The 25,005-nt window shown below is 41.9% G+C and overlaps 1 protein-coding gene across 2 annotated transcripts in view; it reads left to right on the top strand.

Moving 5' to 3' along the window:
• Positions 1 to 3,991, top strand: part of LOC105703733 (mushroom body large-type Kenyon cell-specific protein 1) — an 81,441-nt gene extending 77,450 nt beyond the window's left edge. For both annotated transcript variants that reach the window (XM_012432333.1, XM_012432334.2), the window contains exon 9: positions 98 to 3,991. In XM_012432333.1, coding sequence (XP_012287756.1) covers positions 98 to 1,340 — 1,243 coding nt within the window. In that variant the 3' untranslated portion in view covers positions 1,341 to 3,991. The remainder of the gene's footprint in view (positions 1 to 97) is intronic.
• Positions 3,992 to 25,005: the final 21,014 nt, after the last annotated feature.

Genomic DNA, 25,005 nt, shown 5'->3' with positions numbered 1-25,005 from the left:
ATAAGAACAATGGTAGATTCATTGCTCTTTGAAAATTGTTGCAGTCCGAAATGAAGAGTGTGACACCTAATTCCGACAATGTTACTCCTTTGTCTAGGGACCAGAAGCAGCCAGACGACAAGGCCAAGGAGGCAGCAGCTACGGTCGCAGCTATGAGGCAGGGAGGGCCTGACAAGAAACCTCAGTTGAAGCCACAGAAGCCCTTTACACCTCCTGGGCCAATCGCAGGCCCGAATGGCCTGAAAATGCCTCCCTTTATCGAGGGAATGCCCCACTTGCCGTTCGCCCATCCCTTCAACTTTTGGGGTCCAACGCCGTTCATGCCATCACCTTTCATGGCAGGCGCTCCCAATGTGCCCACCATGCTGCCAGAACAGTACTTCGCGACTCAAAGGATGCGAGGGCTGCAAGAACAGCAAAGAAACGCGATAGTTCAACAGCAACAACAACAGCAGCAACGCGATCGGGAGGGTATAAACGTTCCGGCCGAGCCTGGAACTTCCAATTCCCGGAACTCGTCAATAGCGAAATCAATTAGGGAGATGGCGGAGAGCCAGTACGACGGAACGGGAGCGAATGGCAACTTCCTGGACAACTTGATCAGGTCGAGCCTGGAGACGGGCGTTTCTAGGGACCAGCGAGCGATCGCCGAAGCGAGGGGCCAGCAGCAAACGCAGCAACACCATCCAGAATCAGTGAACAGTAAAGCCCTGATCGACCAGCTTTGCAGGAACTCGCGGAGGACGCCCCTCCCGAGAATGGCTCAGGACAGCAGTGAGGACGAGAGTTACCGGGGATCGGGAAGACCGCTTCTGGAGAGGCCTGAACGTGTGCCCACGGTAGATTTAAGTCCGTCGCCTTCGGAGCGAGGTCGAGCGGACGATGGCAGCGATAGGCTGACTTCGCCACCGACTCCCATGTCAGTCTCTAGGACCGGCAGCAGGGACGAGGAGACTCGCGATTCGAGGATCGACCTGGGCAGCAGGGAACGGGAGGTTCATAACGGGCAGGAGGACCGGGAGCGCGATAGAAAGACTCTGACCTTGCAGCAGCAGCTGAACCACTACCCGGACTTACACAACCTCTATGCCGTATCAACTGACAAAAAAAGTGCCTGTGATAGTAAGCTTATAGTAGATCATTCGAGCCAGAAGACTCAGCAGCAGCAACAGCAGCAGAAGGAGTACGCGGCCGTGAGCGGCCTGGTGGTGCAACTGCAGAGAGGCTACAACACCGGTACCGCAAGGTCTGGCGAGCAGCCCCAACCCTCTGTGCCGAACAGCCAGCCACCCCAGGAACACGGCGCTGTCCTCACCATGGAAGACTCCGTAGAGCAGTAGACGAAAGTCAGTATCTTCAAAGTAAAGTTAGACAGTTACGGTAACGGTAACGTTTACAAGTAACGCCCGTGTTCCCGACCCTCCGAAGCACTCGACCCGCGCACCTATCCCTTACGGGCACTATCGACGAGTCGGCACCACGTGCGAGCGTCTCCAAACCAACCCGTGTACTCGGTAGCAGTGGATCGGGTGGCTCGGGTGGATCTACGGACCTCTAGAATTCCAGTTGACGTACGTGGTTCGAGCCTAGGTTAGAAACGTTAGATCCGCCAGCGCCGATGGTCGTCCGATCGCCATCGGCTGATCGCGAAACCATCGACGCCCTCCGAGGTCGGTTCTCGACGCGTTAGGCTGGTCCTCGCGCGTGGTCCCGAAATCGGTAGAGCTCCAGCCAATCCCCGACCTGCCCACCTTGACCGTTGTGGGGAATCCAAGTTGCGAAACGCAAAGAAGCTAGACCCAAGGGAATGAAAAAGCACGCAAAAGCTTACACCGGTAACCGTGAACCATTGCGATCCCAGCAGTAATCCACTGCGCGCGCGCGCGCCCTAGTGGCGGCCACGCGCGGTACGACTCTTTCGACTATGGCGATTTAAAGGACAAAAATATGGAAATGAAATACGGAAACGTTGAAATACCCACAGGCGACACACCGTAGGTAGAGAAACAGTGCAGACACGCGTTAGGACACGCATCGGTAGACACGCGCTCACACCGACATGACTTTCCACACACGTACACACACATATACGCGCGATACCATCCCTTCCCACACGGAGACTCACGAGCACACGTATACACGAGTACATAAACGCAAGCGCGCGACGTTGACCGTACTACGAAGGGCAGATGAAAAATTAACACAACGTATTTTTTCTCTATCAATGTAAAACTACCTAATATTACCTACTTACTATTAACATTACCTAACTTGTAAGGAGCAACATATTATATAAGAATAATATATATATACATATATTTTTGGTCATTACAAATGCGACGAGGAAGCGAGCCAAGACTTTTGTTGGCGCGTCAGAAGGCGTTTTCACAAGGCGACAATATTCTCTATCTCAGTTTTATTCAGGCCGGCGTTATATACACTAGGGAAACGCGCGTCCCGCGTTTACGTTTTAGTGGGAGCTCCGCGTCGCCGCCCTCTGCTTTACCGACCGTCCCGCGACGCCGGGACGAACCACAAGGGCATTCCCGACGGCCTCTGTAAGGGAGAGCTCCGTGGATTTCTTCGGGTTTCCTCCGTTCCCCTCTCTCTAAACCAATCGCGTTCGTGGTTTTGCTTTTTCTCGCTGCTAAGAAACAATTTGTAAAGGAGAGAAAAGCCAAGACCACTCCAGGAACAGTGCGAGCGTTTGCACGGTGACCTACGCGCCGGAGGAAACCCGGAGGACGGGCCCGGAGGAAGCCGAATGTGGCGGGGCTCTTCCTTACCGACCGAGCTCGTCGTTTACATGGTTCGCCCGCTGACCGCGGAACTCCCGGCGGCGCTGGACGACCGTGCCGGTGGCGACACGCGGATCTTAGACGGGATTAACGGGACTTCACCCTGTCGCGCTGTGTGTGGCGAGGAGCAAAACCTACGTAGAGGGGAAAGACAAATGTTCACGGCGCGCTCTCCATTCGGGTCTCTTCTTGAAGCAGTTGTTTATTAGGCGTTGAAGCCCTTTTTGATACGAATGCAAATTTTCTACCATAGCGGAGAAGCGTAGCAGTACGAGAGACTATAGATTTTTTCACCGCGAACGAAAGATGTGGCGCGAGACCCCGGGAGAAGGGACGCTCAAGTCGTGGGGAGGAAAGTCAAGATCGAGGTTAGATAGCTTTGGCTTTCGCCCTCGAAGATGTGATATATACGAAGGGACAAAGTAAAACGAGGTACAAAATGGAGGCGACCGGAAATGGAAATCTCATTGTTTGGCCTCGTTCCGCATCCGCATATCCTTAAGTAATCGCTGGAATATATCCTTAATGTATACCTATGGGGATTCATTTCAAAATCACAACAAAATGGCCGCCCTGGTATCGCATTTATCGGGACCTCTGTTCTGTACCTGCTTTATCTTCGCGGATAGAGGTAGTGTGGGCCCGATGACGTTAAGAATGAAGAGAATTCGCGTTTTGGGATGGGTCGGTGAAGAAATCGGATGTTTCGGGAAGGGAAAAAAAAATAACTCTCTTTAGATTTTAGATATACCGCGCCCGTTGAGATTAGAGTGCCGGCATGAGGTCTCAGGACCTGGTTGTCGGGGTCGTGCGTGTCGCTCGTGCACGAATGCGCCACTGGCGGCGCTGTCGTCGTTTCTTCGCCCGGACGACCTGTAGGTAGAAGCCGACCGCCATATTGGACCGCAATGAAAGAAAACCCGATTTAAATGGGATAGACACCATTTTTCAATGATTGTGTTATATCCCACGGTGTAAAAATGTCCATTATAAAACACTGATATTCCTTAACAGTTTTCATAATCGGAAATAATCCAACACTGTCAATAAATTCTTTCGTAACGGCGAATACAATTTTCTAAAGCATTAATCCATTCTATCAATACTCAGTGTTGGAAGAAATCTTCCTGAGATAAATAAATAAAATATTCAGCGTTCTTAAGGGGATGTGAAAGTGACATCCGAGCGTTTAATCGTTCGTGTAACTTTACTCCAAATTGGGGGTATCGAATCGTTTCAAACTTTACAACATGAATGTGAAGGCTGTAAGGAAGGTTCCGACACCCATTAAAATTTCATTTTTTATAAAAAATCTTAAAATATCTAGGAAGAAATTTTTTTAAAAATTGAAATTTCATGAGTTTCAGGACCTTCCTTATATCCTTTATATTTATATTGTAAAGTTTGAATCGATTTAGTACACCCAGTTTGGAGAAAAGTTTCATGAACGAGTACTCTTTGATGGCACTTTCGCATCCCCTTAAAAGTCATTTAAGACCGACTCGTTACGAACATTAAACGTTTTCAAAGTGTACCTAGAGTGTCTAGACATCTGAAAAACACTGAAAAAAATGTAACGAAATTATTGTCTCTAAGAATTGTAAACATCAGTGCCGTTTCTGAGTTGTTGGCCGTCCAAGTGCAAAAACAATAACGCCGCTCTTATCAATTTAATTAAATATTATTTAATTAAGAATTTTACATGCAGCGTTTACGTGTATATTTATATGTAGATTGTTTTAAACAGTTATGCGAGAGAAATGTTTTTCTTATATTGTTTCTTCATTACCAACAATTTTACGTTTAATGACGAGGGAGCACTTTTCAGGAACGGCTCTGGTAAAAACATTTTCTATCAACTGAAGATACTCGGATAATATCTGGACTCGAGATTTTCAATCCAAAACACCTGGAAAACATATATCTGGATTAATTTTGAAGGTGACAAAAGCGTTCTCAAGGAATATTCCTGTCTTTAGCTCATCCGATGCTTTTTACACTGTGGGAAGGATCGCAAACATTTGAAAAGGCCTCGGGCGAATGTTTAAACAAGAAAAACTGCAAAGGGTCCTAAAATCAGCCGATTGGCTTGTATACGATATTTATAAATGAAAATCTCTATAGACATCTATCTACAGGGTTTCCATGGTAACGAGGACGCTCCGACGTCCCTCCACCCGACTGAAAATTTCCTATCCGTGAGAAATGAAAGGAACCATTCGTTCTAATTTTTTCCCTCCCATCGGGAGCTTTCTCTAGATCTTTGGAGGGACCCTCATCGACGACCTCGTTTACCGGGGGGGAAAGAAAAAAAAAGAAATCCGTCGAAGCGACGACGACGACGACGCACGAGGACGTTGGCAAGCGTTCGCTCGTCCGAGATTTCACTTTTCCGTTCCGAGATGCCTCGAGAATGAGAAATTCCCGAGAATTGGCAGACTCTCATTATCACTCGAAGCTGCCTGATAAGCTCTCTGGTGAGATTCGGGAATTCTGGGCGGAAACGATGCCGGTGAATGCGGATCTTATCCGACCGCTTTGGTGGACCTGATCGAGAGACGGATGTGTTTCCACTTCTTATCATCTCTGAGGAGAGAAATCGTATCTTATCCCTCCCACCCTAAGGACCCACCCCGCAAATTGTCGGTAGACGCGCGTTCGAATTAAAATTGAAGGCTGACCAGTCGACTTATTTCCGCTGGACCAAAATGGAGGCGGTGGTGCCCCCTGGCGGGCGCAAGGCCTGACGGGAAGGCAAGATGGCCGACCACTTCAGCCAGGGCGAAACGTCGACTCGACTTTTTGGCCCCTCGTGGCAGAGCGATAGTCGACCGGATTTAGAAGGAACGATGATAACATTGATACCGATATGGGAAGGTTTCATTTTTTTACACATAGTCAAAAGCACGCACTCATCATGACTCTTATACGACTGAAAAGAACTCTAGGCTGTACATAACGTAAGGCATGTATGTTCGGTGTTAAAAGACATTCCTTATAAAGAAAAAAAAATTATAATACGAAAAATCACATGTAAGCGAAGCTACTCTCTCGGTGTTTTGGAACTAAACTAAATTTACGTATTTAAAGTGGGGAAGAAAGAAAAAAAAGAAAGATAAGAAATGCGCGCCCAAGTTATTGAGTGTACACGTTAAGGTCTCTTTAGGGTTATACGAGACGCGCGAAGGGAGCACCTAATCATTGATTGTGTGTAAACGTTATTTAAAGGGAAACAAAAAAAAAACAACTCGTTCGGTGTAATCTTAACCTCGTAATACCTTCGAACTCTTCATTCTAAATGTTTACCTGGCATTTTTCGCGAGATCAAGTATACCACCCCTTGTCTTATCATATCTAGCCCTCTCTAACCTCCCTCACGTTTCCAAGCCCTTCTCCCCCCACGGCCCACCGTTTGCATAAATCTTAAGGAAAGGAATTATCGTTAGATGTGAAAACTCGTATTATTGTATGAAAGATATATTGATTGTCGTTATCGTTGCAATTACGATTCCTTGCAATTTTCCACTCACCCGGAATCATTGATAAGCATTTCTTCCGCTGGGGAACGAACGCTAAAGTGACGATCATCGAAATAATTCATATCTCCCTTATCATCTTTTGTAATTACCTATTGTGTACGTTAATTCAGAAATATCCCCACAAACACAACACCCAAGTGACATAATTTATATTCCGTGAAAAAGACATTTAAAACTCCAATTAGCAAAAATGAAAAAAGTCAAGCCCACATTCCGCCGAGGTGTTTAATTTAATTTAAATTAAATAAGTTAATCGACTGTTAATTAAACGATAAATTTGTCGCTATCCGTTGCTTATATAGTTCTTTTACCACGACTTCATTTGCAAATCAGATGATAAGAGCGTTTGATAATACAAATTCGGTGTACAAGTTGTTAATATTGCTTGTATTTGCTAACGGATAAGTAATATGCCTGATTTCGATTATTCAGCCATAAATCATTCTAGGTTAACCTTTCAACAGTTTACTGTTGACTGTTACAATAACAGCTGATTTACGGCTGCCTATACATTCCTTAAATGCTATACATTCTGCCATAAAGCTGACTCTTTGCCATAATTTATTGTACTTAGACATACTCTAACTAAACCTTGAAACTCCAACAATTAAGTGATACAACTAACCATGCACTTTAATTATAAATTTTCATTTCTACTTTTAAATCTCAATTACGGACTCTAACTAATCAGCTACTCTTTACATTCGCATCGGTACATTCATATTTATACTTTACTACATTCCCAGAAAAAAAAAGAAGAGAAGAATAATTATACCACGTTGCATTACCAAATCTCCAGTACCAACATTGCATTTATTCAATTTTCAATTACATAACTATTCCCAACAACCAAACCAAGTACACTCTCCAGAAACACTGTTACATGATCATTGTCGTTAAAAACGATGTACTTTCATGATACCAAATCTATTAACGTTAATTACAATTTCAACATTTAAAAACAATTTCCTTCATTCATCTAAAACATCATAACAAATCATCGGTTAAATTTAACGACGCTGCATTGCAACGAAAAAAAAAGAAAAAAAATTAAAGAAAAAATACGCGCAAAATTTCAAGGCCACTCCACCCCAACGGAACAAAAAACAAGAACATTGCAAGGAATCAGTCTCTTTTGTTTCGCGAATTTCGATCGGTCATTCGCAGCGACTGATGCGGTGAAAATTATATCCCCCCCCTTCTCCCTTTCCCACCCCCTCCGAGATACTATTGTCTAATTTCTAAAAAGAAAAAAGATCAAGTACCACCTCCCCCTCCCCCCACCTACCCACCCACTTTCCCCACCCCCACGTCGCGAGCGATGCGCTAACGATCCGGCGAAATGAATTAGTTGAAAAAAAAAAAAAGGGAAAAAAAAGAAGGAGAAGGAAGAAGGGAAAATTTTTAAGATTAAATGAAGATATATTATATTAAAATATCTGTGATGTAAAAAAGTAACAAAATTTTGATGTATATTTTTCACAAAATATTGTAACCAGCTAGTGTATATGTATAAGATATTACGATACTATTGTAATACGATATATGAGAGGAAATAGTTAAACGATTACGAGATACGGGGTCCATACCGGTGGTCGGACGGGACCAAGATGGCGGACACCGCGCAAAGAGGGCCGGGCACTTCCGGTTCCGGGAGGCCGCTATGGCAACCTCGCTTCCGACGGAGGATGGAACTAAAGACTCGAATCGTATACGCCGAGGGAGAAAAACGTGGCTTTTTCGAAATCGGGGAATGGGAATCGCAGGGTGCACGCCGAGCGGCCATTTTGGACGCCGGATGCTGCGAAGAACCGGAAGTCTCGGCCCTAATGGCCCTGAAACGGCTCAATGCCAGCTACCTCACTATGTCGTCACGTTTGGTATGGTTCGAACATGACGCCCGGGTGCTGGGGGGGAACATGTCGGAAGATACGCTTTTAAGATACTGGAAAGTATTTTGATAAGGTGATTAGGAGTCGGTAGGATCTTTGAAATGCAGAATACAGGGGTTAATGAGATTTGCGAATAGGGGGAAATCTTTCGTTTTGTTCTCTGGGTCTCTTTCGATGTGATTGGAGTACTTTATGTTGCATTTCACAATTGCTTACAGATTCAAGGTGCACGTACAAAGTACTAGTTCAACATCAGTGGTGAAGGTTTTTCTTTGTTTTGGGGGGGTATTTTGTTATTAGATACTTGGTACCTTGGTTGGAAAATTAATGAGGAGTTGTAGCGAATTTTTGGATTTACATCTCTGGTAGGTTAGGTTAGGTTAGGTTAGGTTAGGTTAGGTTAGGTTCATTTTAAAATAACTAAATTCACATTTTGTCGGTTTAGACACATTGATTACGGGTTAAAGGTGCACGTATATGATACTAAATTTGAATACCTAAATGATGAAGATTTTTTTTTGATATTTTGTTATTAGATACTTGGTACCTTAGTAGCAAAATTAATAAGGAGTTGTAGTGAATTGTTGGACTTACACTTCTGGTAGGTTTCTTCATTTTCCATTAGCTAAATCCAAATTTTGTCGCTTTAGACACATTTTTTACGGATTCAAGATACTAAATTTGAACAACTAAACGATGAAGATTTTTTCTGTGCATTTTGTTATTAGATACCGTAGTAGCAAAATTAATAAGGAGTTGTAGTGAATGGTTGGATTTACATATCTGGTAGTTTTGTTCATTTTCCATTAGCTAAATCCAAATTTTCTCGCTTTAGACACATTGTTCCGAATGGATTCACGTATCGTTAACTTTTTCCTAAATTATAATACAGTTTTCCACCCGTACATCGACATATTTTGGAAACTTAAGATCTTACTAATTTAATACGGAGATAGTACTTTGTACCTGTGCCACAGAAATGGTGTAAACTGAACGAAAATTCAATAATAAATTCATATTCATTCGATAGTTTTGCCTCGCCGATCAAAGATGGCGGCGCGAGCGTGCAGACATCTTCCGGCACCCGGGCTTCGATGGAAAAGGTCTAAACAGTTCCAAATTGTGCCTAAGTTTCGAGGTTACGTTTTTGCAACTCAGCCAGAACGACCAACAATTGAGGGGTTTAGTTCGAGGACGCTTATTGATAGAACGATGGGGTTATACACGGCAGCAAGAAGAAAATAATAGAGAAACGATTAACGGAAGAATATCTTCGCGTTCCAGGGCCGGCCGACCGCCATCTTGCGTTCAATTTTACGTTCCGTTTTGTCGAATAAGTGCAATTAGGTACACACACATACACACGTTGAAAACGAACTGTTACGCGCTAGGTTACCGTTTTTTAAATTCTATTTTCAATTCTCACGTATTCTCGAATGTTGGGATTTTCGTGATCAACGAAGAGCTGGCCTGTCGTTCATACACATACACCCACACGAAGACGCACCCCCGACGCGAATTTGATGACGAAACTCTCAGGCTTCGATCACTCGCGACTGATTTCTTCGACCTGCTCGGAAATTGACGTAAAAATGATCCCCAGTCACTGTTTTATTATAACATTTTACCGGCACGGAGAAAAATGTTAGGAGAAATTCATTAGGAAAATGGCCGCCATTTTCGCGGCGCATATATAAATCCTGACGGATTAAATGAAATTGAATTTCCACTTAGGTAATTAGCGATTAGTGATATCTATCGCTAGTAGAAATTGACGTAAAAATGATCCCCAGTCACTGTTTTATTATAACATTTTACCGGCACGGAGAAAAATGTTAGAAGAAATTCATTAGGAAAATGGCCGCCATTTTCGCGGCGCATATATAAATCCTGACAGATTAAATTAAATTGAATTTGCACTTAGGTAATTAGCGATTAGTGATATCTATCGCTAGTAGAAATTGACGTAAAAATGATCCCCAGTCACTGTTTTATTATAACGTTTCACCGGCACGGAGAAAAACGTTAGGAGAAATTCATTAGGAAAATGGCCGCCATTTTCGCGGCTCATATATAAATCCTGACGGATTAAATGAAATTGAATTTCCACTTAGGTAATTAGCGATTAGTGATATCTATTGTTAAAAAGGCACTTTTGCTCCCAGTGAGAAGTCACGTGATTAGTAATTATAAAATTGTGCAATTTAGTGGAAATTGGTAGAGAGTTCGCCATTAGGGTGACATCGGTTATATTTCCCCAGTGAAATGATACCAATTCAGGGTTTACTAAATCAAAAGCTATGTAATCAGAGGAGTTGCACTTTTGTGTTACATAAGACTTTAAAAGTTAACTTCTAACATTATGACTTATTGTTACAGTAGAGTCTTTTGATCGTAGGATTAGTTGCTTGTTTTACGCGCGATAAGACAATTCTAATTAGGTAACGAGTGTTCTTATTTTATAATCGGCTAATCTACCTTGTTGATATAATTCACTACTTATATTAGCGAAATCGATTGTAAGAGCAAAATTTATGCAACATTGCAATACAAAAAGGTGCTATTAGGTATATTTGATGGTACACTACAATTGTTCACTTCAATTGAATTAAGCTTTATTAACGTATAAACTAGTGACCTCGGGTACGAAGAGTTTAACGATAAGTTAAAAGACGTCCAAAAGAATTGAATTACAAAAAGAAGAGAGTACTGAAAAAAAAATATATATATGGAAAAGAAAAATGAAAGAGCCAATTCTATTTCATGTATCTTAATGTTTATGCAAATTGTTTCATATTAATTCATTATATCTCATTTATGTTGGCTTAGCTTACGCTCTATTATCAAATACGAGCAGCGTCAAGAAATCATCGCCGCGAGTGTAAGAGTGCGTTTACTTCTGCATTAGAATGACTCGCGTCTGAATTGATTCGATCGTTTACTATATTAATCAAAAATCTCGGTACCTTCCAATTGGCTTTAATTCGTATCTAAGATCAAGTCATTAAATGACTCTAAAAGAGGCCCTCGAGTGCCCGAGGCGCCGAGGGTTCGCCATTGTGCTCATGGGGTATTCATCAAATTGGTGTCGAGAAATCGCGAGAGATTAGTGAGAAATCGCGAGAATGGCAACATAGGGAAGCCACCGTGCGGCCATTTCACTCGGGCGACATTTTGGATCCCAGGCGAAAGTTCCCTTTAACCCATTTGCATATCATAAGGAGTATGAAGAAGAGAGTCCTTACCATCAAATTTTGAGGCTGAATGGAAAATTGAGCGTATAAATGCGCTAATGATACAAATGGGCTAATTGGGCCCAAAAGTTCAAGGCTAACCAATCTCACCGATTGCTCTTTCACGGGCTAGATTAGGCCCTTTAACCAATTTGCATGTCATAAGGAGTTTGAAGAAGAGGGTCCTTACCACCAAATTTTGAGGCTGAATGGTAGTGACCAGGAAAACTGAACGTATAAATGCGCTAATGATGCAAATGGGCTAATTGGGCCCGAAAGTTCGAGGTCAATCAGTTTCTCCGAATGCTCTTTCATGGGTTAGGTCAGGCCCTTTAACCCATTTGCACATCATAAGAAAGTATGAAGAAGAGGGTCCTTACCACCAAATCTTGAGGCTGAATGGTAGTGACCAGGAAAATTGAGCGTATAAATGCGCTAATGATGCAAATGGGCTAATTGGGCCCAACAGTTCGAGGCTAATCGGTCTCACCGAATGCTCTTTCGCGAGTTAGGTTAGGCCCTTTGACCCATTTGCATATCATAAGGAAGTATGAAGAAGAGGGTCCTTATCACCAAATCTTGAGGCTGAATAGTAGTGACCAGGACAATTGAGCGTAAAAATGCGCTAATGATGCAAATGGGCTAATTGGGCCCAAACGTTCGAGGCAAATCGGTCTCGCCGAATGTTCTTTCGCGGGTTAGGGCGCAACTTCCGGTCGCAGGTCGCGGAAGTGGGTACCAAAATGGCGGCCGCCTTACGAGAAGAGGGCCCGCGGTGGCTCAGCCTAGTTTGTGTAGAGTTAGGTTATGAAATGAGACAAAATACGGCGCTGGTACTACGTAGTTAGCACTGGTAGTACTCGTAGAGTGGCGCTTTAGTTGTTTGTATCGTGTTTTCTATACTGTCACTTTGTCCTCCTGACTTTGCTGCCGAGCTTCCGGAGCCCGCGAAGGGACGCCTTCGCGAAAGCCGACTTTTAGGTTAGGACGACCTAACCTAATCCCCGCACTAATTCGCCGATCGTTCACCAGATGGTTTTCGGACGTGATAATCGACGCTAGTCTCAACGACTATCACGAGGCTTCAAAAGTGATTATAGTATTAAATGATATTACTATATCTTCTTTAAATTTTATTTCATAGGTACTGATTTACTTATTTCTTTGTTTACTAGGTTCATAAAATGTGTTGACCTGGTATTTAAGTCATGAGAAAATCAGGAAACTGGGGAATAAACGAAAGAATGATTAATTAACTTGGTGAGATGAAGATTTTTAGGTTTTCTTTTTATTTCTAATTAGTTGTTTATATTTTATTGTTTCTTGAGGAGTGACATTTATGCCTCTGGATGTCGGGTGGGACTATGTATGACGCTAGATGAGAATTCAGAGTAACACATAGCTGAAAACGGACCAAGTACTCTGTATTCCCGCACTATTAGTGATTGCTTCAGTGAGATAGTTAACGATCGACGGAATATTGCGCAATTATTTAGTAATGTCGCGCGGTCTGGAACCTAAGCATGCATTATGACAATGTTATAGCACTTCGACGGCACGGGACCCGATTTGTCACTGAAAGCTATATTATTATAATTAAAACTCATTAAGAAGTAATAATCAGAGAATTGCCTTCATTTTTTATTAAATTCTTGAACCAGTTGTCGCATTCAAAATTAGTGAAAATTCATTTGCAACGAAGAAAATGTCAGAAAATATCATCTTATCGGCCAATAATAATTGGAACCAAATATTAATCTAGAACATGTAACAAAATTAAATTAAAACAATAATCTAATTACAACTGATTAAGAATTAATAATCAGAGAATTGCCTTCATTTTTTATTAAATTGTTGAACCAGTTGTCGCATTCAAAATTAGTGAAAATTCATTTTTAACGAAGAAAATGTCAGAAAATATCATCTTATCGGCCAGTACTAACCAAATATTAATCTAGAACATGTAACAAAATTAAATTAAAACAATTAGCGATATGATATAAATTCAACGATACAACTTATATATTAGAAAACATTATTCCATTTTCTTTTATCAATGTCACTGCGACATTTGGAATCAAATATTGACGATTTACGAATTCGACATGGAAATACCAATATAGCACTGATCTGTAAAAACAATGTTGATTGTACATTTTTATTTAAACACGTTTCAATATTTACAAACATATGCATCAAACATTCATCTATATATTGAAATAACTATAGGTGACAGAAATTTATTTTTGCATGTGTAATACATGCATTTCTTTTTTTTAATATCTCTTAGACATTGTTTTTCTTAAAACTGTTCAATGTTCAAATATGCATATTGGTATAATTTTCCAAAATGTTCGGAAATTTTATAGGGTAAATATTCGAATTCGTTATACAACCAACATTTATACGTACGAAAACCAATGTTTAAGCAATATTGTTTTTCTACTTGGGTTAGTGATACGGCTGCTTTTATTAGATGAACAAAATTGGTCTGTTATGACCATCACTAGAGCTGGCGAACAGAAAATGAAAAAAATGTTAAAAATCAATTTGTAGGGAATTTTACAGAAGTCATTATTGCTATCTTGAGTAAATTGTGTCTCGTGCCATTAGAAGTGCTGAAAATCCCAATAAATGGTGCTAGAAAGCTTATCTCCGTATATTTACCTCGGCGCGATGTTGGGATGCCGCACCCCTCACGGGCCCCAGTCGCCAAGAAAGTCAGGACCTGCATTACAAAACTACCTATATACTACTACGAAATGAAAGGGTGAAACTAGGAACTTACAAAACCGGACTCCCCCGAACCCTGCCCCCGAATCGCCACGACACAACCGCCCCACCGCGCATCTCCTCCGAACTTTCCGCAGCATCCTTGCCCAAGAATAAGCTCACACACAAGGCACACACACGGCAAACGCACCGTACGGTCTGCTCTGCAGTAAACAATTACAACATCCAAACAACAGTCGTCTCCTTACAGTTAACGCGGAAAGCCTACGGCTGAAGCCTAGGAGCTTGATGATGGCCAGCCCAACAACAGACATCATCGAAGATTTGGGATGCCCAGACCCGACGTTGCTGCCAGACGCTAAACATCTTCCAGGAAAAGAGCCAGGGTCTCCAAAAGGAAACTAGAAGTCCGCGTCCTAAGGGTCTCTCGATTCCCTTTAGCAGCGGGAGTAGCGCGACAAAGGTTTCCACCGTGAAACATGACCAATGACAGAGCATATCACAAAGAACCAATAGTGTACCTACTATTAGGACTGGGAAGATCGAGACGGTTTGCAAGGGAAGGACTCTAGTTCTCCACGGAAGATACCGAGATCAAGCCTTTTCCGGATGGTGGAACGCTGCACCAACGTCTCTGGTCAGACCGTCTGTCAGTGTGCAACGTTAGGATGTAGGAACTGCACTTTGCGATAGACATACCTGAATCTAAGATGTCCGCGAGCTGCACGGAATGCATCCAACGTTTGAATCCATTGAAACAGGGTCTGGACCCCATTCCGCGTCGAAGTAGCACTCCAGCTGATCAGCACAGGACTTTGTTAGGTACGCCTCCAGCACTCATAAGCACGGCAAATGAGTGCTGGAAAGGGTTGATAACTACGCCATCTTCCCACCAATATGCTCCTTTCTGGTTGCGTTTTAATGCAACTGAAATAGCCAGTGGGACGTAGTCAAATAGTTGTTGAAAAACAACCACAAGGGAGCATGGAAGCTTCCGACAGAAGTGCAAAGGTGATGATCAGTTGAAGGGCTCTCGAGCAATGATTCGTTGTTAGCGGGATTTAACGGCCTTAAGTCCCTTAGCCATCAGCTAGTGGCAATCTGCTCCCGTGGGCTGTATACTCGCCTCGGGAATCAACAACCGGCAACAACACACACCAACAATAGGCAACTATACGTCTTGCACGTCGGCGCGGACACTCCCGCCGACTGCGATGATCACAATGATTAAAAAGCTCTACAAACTTCTACATCATATCCAGCAGTGATTAAGTAAAGCAACAAAAGTAAATAAGTAAAGTAAACGAATCGCCCCGTATTCGAGCGCCACTTCGTGGAGGCGTGGGTGAACTACGAGGACCCCAAGCGACCGGAACGCCGAGGAGGCGACCAGTCGTTTCGGAGATTCTCTAAAAAGCGACCCAAGCTCGTAACCATTGGTGAATCAACATCCGGGGTATTGAATGACGAGCTGGGAGTTTTTCGGAATAAAAATCCCCGCTCGTCAACGGATGGAACGCGTCGCTAGGACGAGGTGGACGCAAGAAAAAGGGGCGAAGATCCCTTCAAATCAAAACCTGCAGTCAACACAGAATAAACAATAAGTGCAGAAAAAACAAACTACTATAATATACAGAAAAGGTATATATATATTATATATTATTAACATACATAAAAGTATATTATTAATGAACAAAAGTACTATATTATTAAATTTAAAGAAACAAAATAACATTCCAACCGTCAATGTGCCACACGATTTTTTATATTCTCTAAACAAACAATATTCGTATAATTGTCGTAAAAGCAGCGAGGAGCGAAGCAGAAGCGATAGGCGAGTCGAGGGAAGCTTAGGGAGAAATTTTCAAGTCGACACCCATCCGCGACTAGGGAATAAAGAAGGAACGCTCAGCAGCGTCTGGTAACATTAGCGAGAGCCGGATGTGCAGTTAGCGCGCTCTTCTAGATCTCCGGAAGTTGACCCGATGGTTCATCCGGATTTGCCTTCTTCTGCTGTCAGGATCTTTCGTTGCTTCTTTCGGAATTCGCCGTACGAATATACATATATATATATATATATACATCTATCTCTAACTCTCTCTATCTCTTCCTCTCTGTCTCTCTCTATCTCTTTTCACACTTCGTGATTCCTAACTCCGTTCTACGGTACCCCGAATCCCGTTCACACATTTACAAGGCATTTTTGGCTTCTAGCACGGAGACCAGTTCCAACGTGTGATAGGGCCCCGTAAGAGGGCTCAAATTCTCGAAAACAATAGTTTTGCCCAAGCTTGTGCCGACATTAGTCCAAAGGAACGATCTGGAGGAGATTGGTAGGAGATTTCAATGCCTCTCCGCTTGCACAGACGATGACCTCTCTTGTGGTATCCATGGAGAACGGTCCTCGTCGGGGTAAGCTTGGGATCTTCTAGCTGCTTTTGTTGAGCTCACCCTGGATTGGGTTTTGCTCTACAATCGCTAAAGGGCGTTTAGTTGTACGCGGAAATATTTCGTGGCGTTGGGTTTGGTCTCATGCGGAAAAAAGACGGTATTAGCGTTCTCCAAGCAACGCATTTGCATGGGTGAACCTGATGTACCCAACACTCTCTCGGGAGCCAACTCTCTTCTAGCTTAGGAAGTCCCCGTTTGGCGGCGATGGAAGCTTTCTCATTGAACCTCGCAGCAGTGCGTGGTCTAACCTCTTCTGAACATTCCACTTCTAATCGCTGCATACGGATACGAAGACTGGTGTCCGTAGCAAGTGTACATATATGCCGGAACAGCGCAGGACTTCTCTCAGGCTTCCTTGGAAGTGTTTTAGGGTGGATGGTTCATCCGGCCCCGGACTCTTGTCACCCAGAAATCGTATAATCGATCTCCCGCAATCGTGACGTGCAACTGGGAGACGTAAAGTCCCGATCCGAACTTTTGGCTGATCGTGCTCGTCGTGCTCTACCTAGGATTTCAGATCGTGGACTTAATCTCTCGAGATGCACTGATTTGAGCGGATCGAAAAATGTGTTCCGCTTTCGGCTGAATCCTCGGACACATCCGTGCTAGTCAACGAAGATATTCGGATCTGTTAGATACTTCAAAGAGCTGAAAAACGTTGATGAGAGCGGATAAATGATGATTGAAGTGGACTTCGCGAGACAGTTTTTGGAGAGACTCTTAAAGCATTCGGTCTGAAGTGCTGATGAATGTCTTCAGTTTAAGGGATTAAGAAATGCAGGGGATTGGCATCTTCTGATAGGAACAAATCTTTGCAACGTTAGCAGTCCATCATCGTTAATGGCTGAATACCCATACTTCGACAAGTCAGAGATTGAATGATCAGAACGTTAGTGTCGTATGACATGCTACCTTGCCATTTGGGCTGACAGGAGAAGATCACCATGATCACGCATAACAACTAAGCTATTCGAAATTGGCGAATATTCCCTGCTCGAAGTCGGACTTCGATAATGGGAGGAATCACAATGGCGGAATTAACATAACAATAGCGGTATCCTTTCGTCATCCATCAGCATTGGCCGTTTTAAAGGGTTGCCAATTACAGATGATCGATATCTCCTCTAATTGGATAGGCTGATAGCCACAGTTCTAGTAACCGGTCACTAATGGAAGGCGTTTATTTAACGTGGAAATAACGAATACCACGTGGCATAGTTTCAATTGACGGAGGTTTCGCTGCTGGGAATCAAATCCTAACATGACCCACTAGTCAATACCTTCCACCGTGTTTTGAAACGTTTAATTGATCAATCAATCCCACCTGTTCTTAGGGTTAGATTTAACATAAGATGCTAATAGAAGTGACCAGTCCTCTGCATGTAGCCATTAAACCAGGTACAACTTCAAATCCCAATCAGACCAGCCTGTCCATTCTTTCAAAGTGTACAAAGTCTTCATCATAGATTTGTGAACTACCAACCAATGCATCTGTTGTAATCAGCCAACACACAACATCCTCGCAAGTCTCGGTTGCCGAAAAGCTTCCCCAAACTCTCTCTGACCAGCAAGTAAAAATGATTCTAAGGATCCGAATATCTCCTCGACCAGCACATTCACGTTGGCGCGATGTGTTCCCTAGGGACTCCCCAAAAGATCCCGAATTCGGCCACCATGGGTCCAGATTCTGGGTTTAGAGACCCGGTAGGGACTCCACCGCGCTGACGAAAACGCTACCCTCTCGTCCAGCTATCAGTAATCGATAGGAAAAGTAGAAAAACGCGCCTCGGGCGCGTCGAATCTGCCCAATCCGATCGCGTAGGGAAACGGTACGGGTTAAGTGTATCACACGTAGGTAAATAAAAGAAAGAAAAAAATGAGGAAGGCATGCATAAGGACTAGTTATTCGGGAGCCATAACTCGGTACGTACTTGTACGAGAGGGAGGAAACTAACTATCGTACGGAATAGCACGGAGCGGAAGCGAAAGAAACCGTAGCGGGCGTTTCAGATTTCTAGATATACTTGCAGAGAAGCGAAAAGAAACCCATACGACTCCTAGAATACTTAGAGCGCTCTACCTTACCGGCCGAGGGCCGGTTCCACGACGATTGATCGAAAGAAGGATATATTATTACTGTATTATTAAGTACATTAAGCCGTAAGTACATTTACTAACGATACTGGTTCATTATTGCATATATTATTACTACTACCGATCATCATTACTAATTAAGGTCAGGCAGCGCGTGAGTTTTGCCGAACGAGTGCGAGTTGAGTGCGTGTACAAAAACTAGCGAGAGTATGAGAGAGTGGTCGCTAGAGGCAACACACACGACAGTGATATATGTATATATACACACACACACACCCACATACACAAATATATATATATATATACATTATTATTGCTATCATAACGTTATACCGTTGGAGTNTATATATATACACATACATATATGGCGGCGACGAACGAGGACGATGAGCGCGACCGCGACTTCGACGGAGGTGACGAGAGTGATGCGGATGCGGCTCTGTATTGTGTAACATATAAGTGTAAGACTATTCGCATACCTATCACACAGGGACATGAGGAAACACACGGGGAATCCGCAGTCACCCATTCGCGCGCAAAACTGTTCTCTCTCTTACTCCGGCATGCACACACACACGGTACACTGTTGGTGAGACGGGTTGCTAACAACACCGCACCCATTGCCGAGTAGGGGGCTCGTCGAGGCAATTATCATTACTACGGTTAGGATTAATGGTAGAAGGGTCTGGTCTGCGGCTGCTAAGGAGGTTGGTACGATCCCCGACCTACTGCTGAAGAAATCGAAGCCCTTTATCGGCTCCGAAGACTCCGGAGCTGGTCGAGATGGCCGACCCAGTTTGGGAGCTGATGGCACCGGACTCGCGTCGGGCTTGATTTAGCTGCGTGTGGCGATCTTTCTCCTTGATTTTCTAGGCACACGCCCGGAACCGATTGTGCAATTCGTAGAGTTACGTTTAATCGGGATCGTATACGTTTTTCATGAGCTAGGCCACTGTTCCCGTTTTGTTGTGGTCTCCGCTTGGCTGGTATCCCACCGGTGGTCGGGCGGAGGTTCACGCCAGCGTTTCCGGCACGGGAATTTGCCTTCCTTGGTCGACTTCCTTGCTTCGGGATGTTCCCTCCGACCCCCTTCAACTTTTTAGAGAGTACTTAAGCACTCGGAAGCGTAATTGTAATCATACACGGGATATACGAGTCGGGATCCCCGCGGGCTCGAGGCCGCTCGGTCGGCCCCGGGATGACACCTTAATTAGGAGATACGACATTATGTATACGCGATGACACGTGGAACAACGTTTTTTCGAGGGCGGGAACTGACGTTACAAATGGCTAGGAGACCAATTTTTTCAAACGGAGGACGAGGGGGAAATTATTCTTGAAATTAAAATTCGGGAGACGTGGTGATGGGCATGGGTGGGTCAAGGCACTGCCAAGGAACGGGGAAACCTGCCGCTGAGGACTGTTGGCAATACTCAGAGGAAACATGGTATTGGTGTACGTTGCTAATTGAATGCTACATTGAATTTCAGAAAATCAGATGTGCACTTTCAAAGTGCGGATCTTTCTTTCAAAGGTGTTGGTAAATATCAAAATAATTCCTCTTACGCTTGGAGAAATTCTGGAATTCTTCTTACTGTACTGAATAGCAATGACTGTTGTTTCATTGCATCTTAAATGTGTGGATGCTGCTCTACGTTTTGTGGCTCAAGGACAAAAAATGATGCAGCCGGTGAAATTCTCATGACGTTTACGTGCCATTTCGGTGCGACCGGAAGTAGAGTAACATGTGTCCATGTGATTGCCATATGTATTGCTGACAGGCCGTGGGAAATTGTGTTCCGTGGATATATTTTTCCATGTGGAATCGAGGTACCTTCCGCTTGTAAAGCGCAGACTCGAGGTTAGGGCTATTTTCGAAATGGTCGGATTTCTTCGTCATTACCCTTTCTTTGACCCCCGAATGAAGAAAATCTTGAATATTGTTAGGAACTTCTAATGGTCCCGTTTAAGAGTTTTCTGTTTGGAGTAAATCCTGGAATCAGAACTCAAGATTGCACAGATCAGAAACGGCATGGAACCATCTCCTTTCCAGGAATATCGTGGATGCCTACTTTCGATTTGGATAGTGGAAATTGAATTCCAGTCCTCTTTCAGGAAAATATCACGTAATTTGTTTAAACTATTCACCTGTTACATTGATTTCACTTTACTCTTCGTGCTTCAGAGCACTTCGACCTCACTTTGAGATTTTTCAAGCCCGACCCAGGAATTTTTTTAGCACATCGTAAAGGTGAACTGTGCAACATGTTACAACAAATTATGACCTACTTGATTATTAGCAGATTCGTGTAAAACATTTGAATGAAGCTTTCTTCAATACATCAATATACTTGTACATGACATTAAAAATTACAATCAAAAGTGAACGTGTTCATATTTATAAAGGACGATTAATTAAATACTCCGTGCGGTTGAAGAAGTTAAGAAAATTACTTTAACCTTTGCTAAAGATTATTTCGTAATCATGAAAAAATCAAACGTTACGTCAACCCCATAGTCGTCGCCGATAAGGTTCTATTAATTACTATATGATAATTTAATCGAGCAGAAATTGCTTATCAGCTGGTTACCAAAAAGATCGACTCAAACTTTTCGCAGAATTCATTCCATCGCCAAATACAAGTCTCACTTGAGTACAAGAAACAAGGTAACAAAATGATCAATGTCATCAGTGATAGCCCGGAAAATTTTCCAGGATTTTCATCCTGGAGTGCACTGTGTACATATGTACATTCTGCATCATGTACGGAGGATATATCAATGATAATGACTACTCACTGGCTCTAATCCACATTACACAATTTCAATATCGCGCAATCATCAAATCGTCGTCATCAAGACTTACGTAAACCATCTCACCCTTATTAAACTCATTTCTTTAGAAATTAATACCTAATTAATTATACATACTTATTAATTCTTACTAATAATTTTAGTGACACTTCAATAAGGCCGGAATTCCTAATCAGCTGATCATTAGAAATATCGATTGAACATTATCGCAGAGTTCATTCCATCCCCAACGGAGTGCACATACTTTTTCCACGTATGTGGAAAGTAGATAATATAAATAATCCTCTATGTACGATCACAATATCGTTAGCATCAATGATTACATACGTGAACCATTTCACCTTCGTGAATCATTATAATTTCTGTATAAATGAATTACCTTTCATCATTGACATCGGTAGGAATTCATTTTTTCTTCGTCCGTTCAATTTCACTAAATTAATATTAATATTGTATCGAGTTGAAATTCATTATTAGTTGATTACCAACCATGTCGATTCTCAATACTCATTCTAGTATTACTAGAGTGCATATAGGGTTTACACATATGTGCACGTAAGGTACATAATGTGCATACATGTACACATATGTGCACGTACAGATGAGCACATACGATATATACATATGCGCACAGAAGATACATAATGTGCATATATGTGCACATTAGATCACGTACAGAAGAGCACATACGATATATACATATGCACACGTAAGATACATAATGTGCATATATGTGCACATTAGTTCACGTACAGATGAGCACATACGATATATACATATGCACACGTAAGATACATAATGTGCATATATGTGCACATTAGTTCAGAGCACATACGATATATACATATGCGCACGTAAGTATACATATGCGCACGTAAGATACATAATGTGCATATATGTGCACATTAGTTCACGTATAGACGAGCACATACGATATATACATATGCGCACGTAAGGTACATAATTTGCATATATGTGCACATTAGATCACGTAACGACGAGCACATACAATATACTCATATGCGCACGTAAGGTACATAATATGCATATATGTGCACACTAGATCACGTACACCATGCAGATACGACATACACATATGCGCACGTAAGGTACATAATATGCATACATGTGCACATTAGATCACGTACAGACATGCAGATACGACATGCACATATACGCACGTAAGGTACATAATGTGCATATATGTGCACACTAGATCACGTACACCATGCAGATACGATATACACATATGCGCACGTAAGGTACATAATTTGCATACATGTGCACACTAGATCACGTACACATGCAGATACGACATACACATATACGCATGTAAGATACATAATGTGCATATATGTGCACATTAGATCACGTACAGACGAGCACATATCAGAGGTGAGACGACTCACAGGTCCTAATCCGCTTTGGCGGATAAAACAAGAGCACTCCTGGACCTCTCTTTTAAATCGCTCTCAGGGTGAATATAAAATAGGTCTTTTTTACCGCGCCCATTCCAAAAGCCTTTTTTATCGTTTTCAGGTGCCACAAGAGGGCACAGAGACTGTTATATCGTATAACATGTGTAATTCCAGTCTTACATATTTTTCTGCCATTCTGTAAATACATTCCGATGTCCAGATTCGCTACTGTATCCTAATTCTTATCATTCCCATGCGCTAAGATAAGGAATATGTTCCCGCCGTTTTAATTACCTTACATTAAAGTGATATGAAAGGGTCATTCTATATACATAAAACGTCAAAATATTTATACAAATTTTCCCCAAACTGGGTGCACCGAGTAATAATTTGAATTGTTAACACGTGATTATAGAGGCCCTAAGGAAGAACGCGATGCTTGTGAAATTTCATTTTTCAAGAAAAATGTTTTTTTATTTAGATTAGACTAGAATCAAAATCACAACTTTTTGTGAAAAATGAAATTTCACGAACTTCGCGTCGTTTTTTAGGGTCTCCGTAATCACGTGTTTAAGTTGAAATTATTTGGTGCACTCAGTTTGGAGAAAAGTTTTATAAATATTTTGACATGTTTGATGTATATAGAATGACCCTTTCATATCACTTTAAAAATGGTAGGAATAAGGTCCTGTCGTTTTTAATGTTTGATTACGTTTTAACGTTTAATTACGTTTTAACCTTTAATTACGTTACGATAAATTAAAAACAGCAAGAACTTATTTCTCAAATTGATAGAATTTCAGCTCTGCTGATGATTTATAAAATCTGGTAGAAGGAAGTCCTATTGAAGTACGATAACAAAGACTTTATTAAAAAAATTGTTATCTTTTTATCTCACTTTGGTTACGATAAATTAAAAACGGCAAGAACTTATTTCTCAAACTAATAGAATTTCAGCTCTGCTGATGGTTTATACAATCTGGTAGAAGGAGATCTTATTAAAGTACGATAACAAAGACTTTGTTAAAAAAGATTCTTATCTTTTTATCTCACTTTGGTACGTCACAATAAATTAAAAAAGGCAAGAACTTATTTCTCAAACTAATAGAATTTCAACTCTGCTGATAGTTTATAAAATCTGATGGAAGGAGGTCTTATTGAAGTGCGATAACAAATACTTTGTTAAGCAAATTTGTTATCTTTTTATCTTACTTCGGTTTCTACTTATCCAGTCGAAATTAGGTGAGGTCCACGAAACCCAATTATTGTCATTAACGGTCGGATGTGCAACTTTGTTATTTTTTATCCCTGATTTGGGAAACATGCATTGTTTTAAACACTTTCGTGTTTGCCAGATGGTAGCAATGAATTTTGTACATAGCATAGGTACCAATATCGCGTTATCACTCGCTATCTCTTCTCGCTGTATCTCTATCTACCTAATCTCTGTCTATAACTGTACTTGTATAATACCGTAACCACCGATTGCATGAACACGATACTCTTTAAAGATGTCAGGATGACTTTTTTAGATGATTTTCCACGAGTTAATATCACTTATCAATATTAATCTCGGCGATTTTTATCTCTGCCGGATTCCCAGAAATTGACGGCATGGATTAAACAAAAATGTTGTTCTATATATATATTTTTTTTTGTGTGTGAAATTATATAAACAGAAACGTTGTAACTGTTATCAAAAGACATGAAAAATGGAAAACAATCGATTTAATATATACATACTGAAGAAAATCTGAAATTTTTTAAAGCCCGTTTAGGAAGACGGTTTAAAAAAAGGCACCCTACACGACATACTGCTGATAGTATATATTCCACTAGAATTATGAAATAATAATATTAATAATACAATTATACTCACAGATGTTTATCGAACTTAGCCTTATCTTTTTTTTCAATTGCAATGTTTCATACATGCATTTTATTTCACCCTTACTATCAATTTTGAGCACGCTGAAAAAAGGAAAAATTATATAAAAAATTGTTGAAAGATGTAAAATTGCCGAGGCAAAATT

The sequence above is a fragment of the Orussus abietinus genome, unplaced genomic scaffold (genome assembly GCF_000612105.2).
Source record: "Orussus abietinus isolate OABI.00-Male unplaced genomic scaffold, Oabi_2.0 scaffold121, whole genome shotgun sequence".
Classification (NCBI taxonomy): Eukaryota; Metazoa; Arthropoda; class Insecta; order Hymenoptera; family Orussidae; genus Orussus; species Orussus abietinus.
Note: the sequence above shows the minus strand (reverse complement) of the source record. Positions and strands in the feature narration are given on the sequence as shown.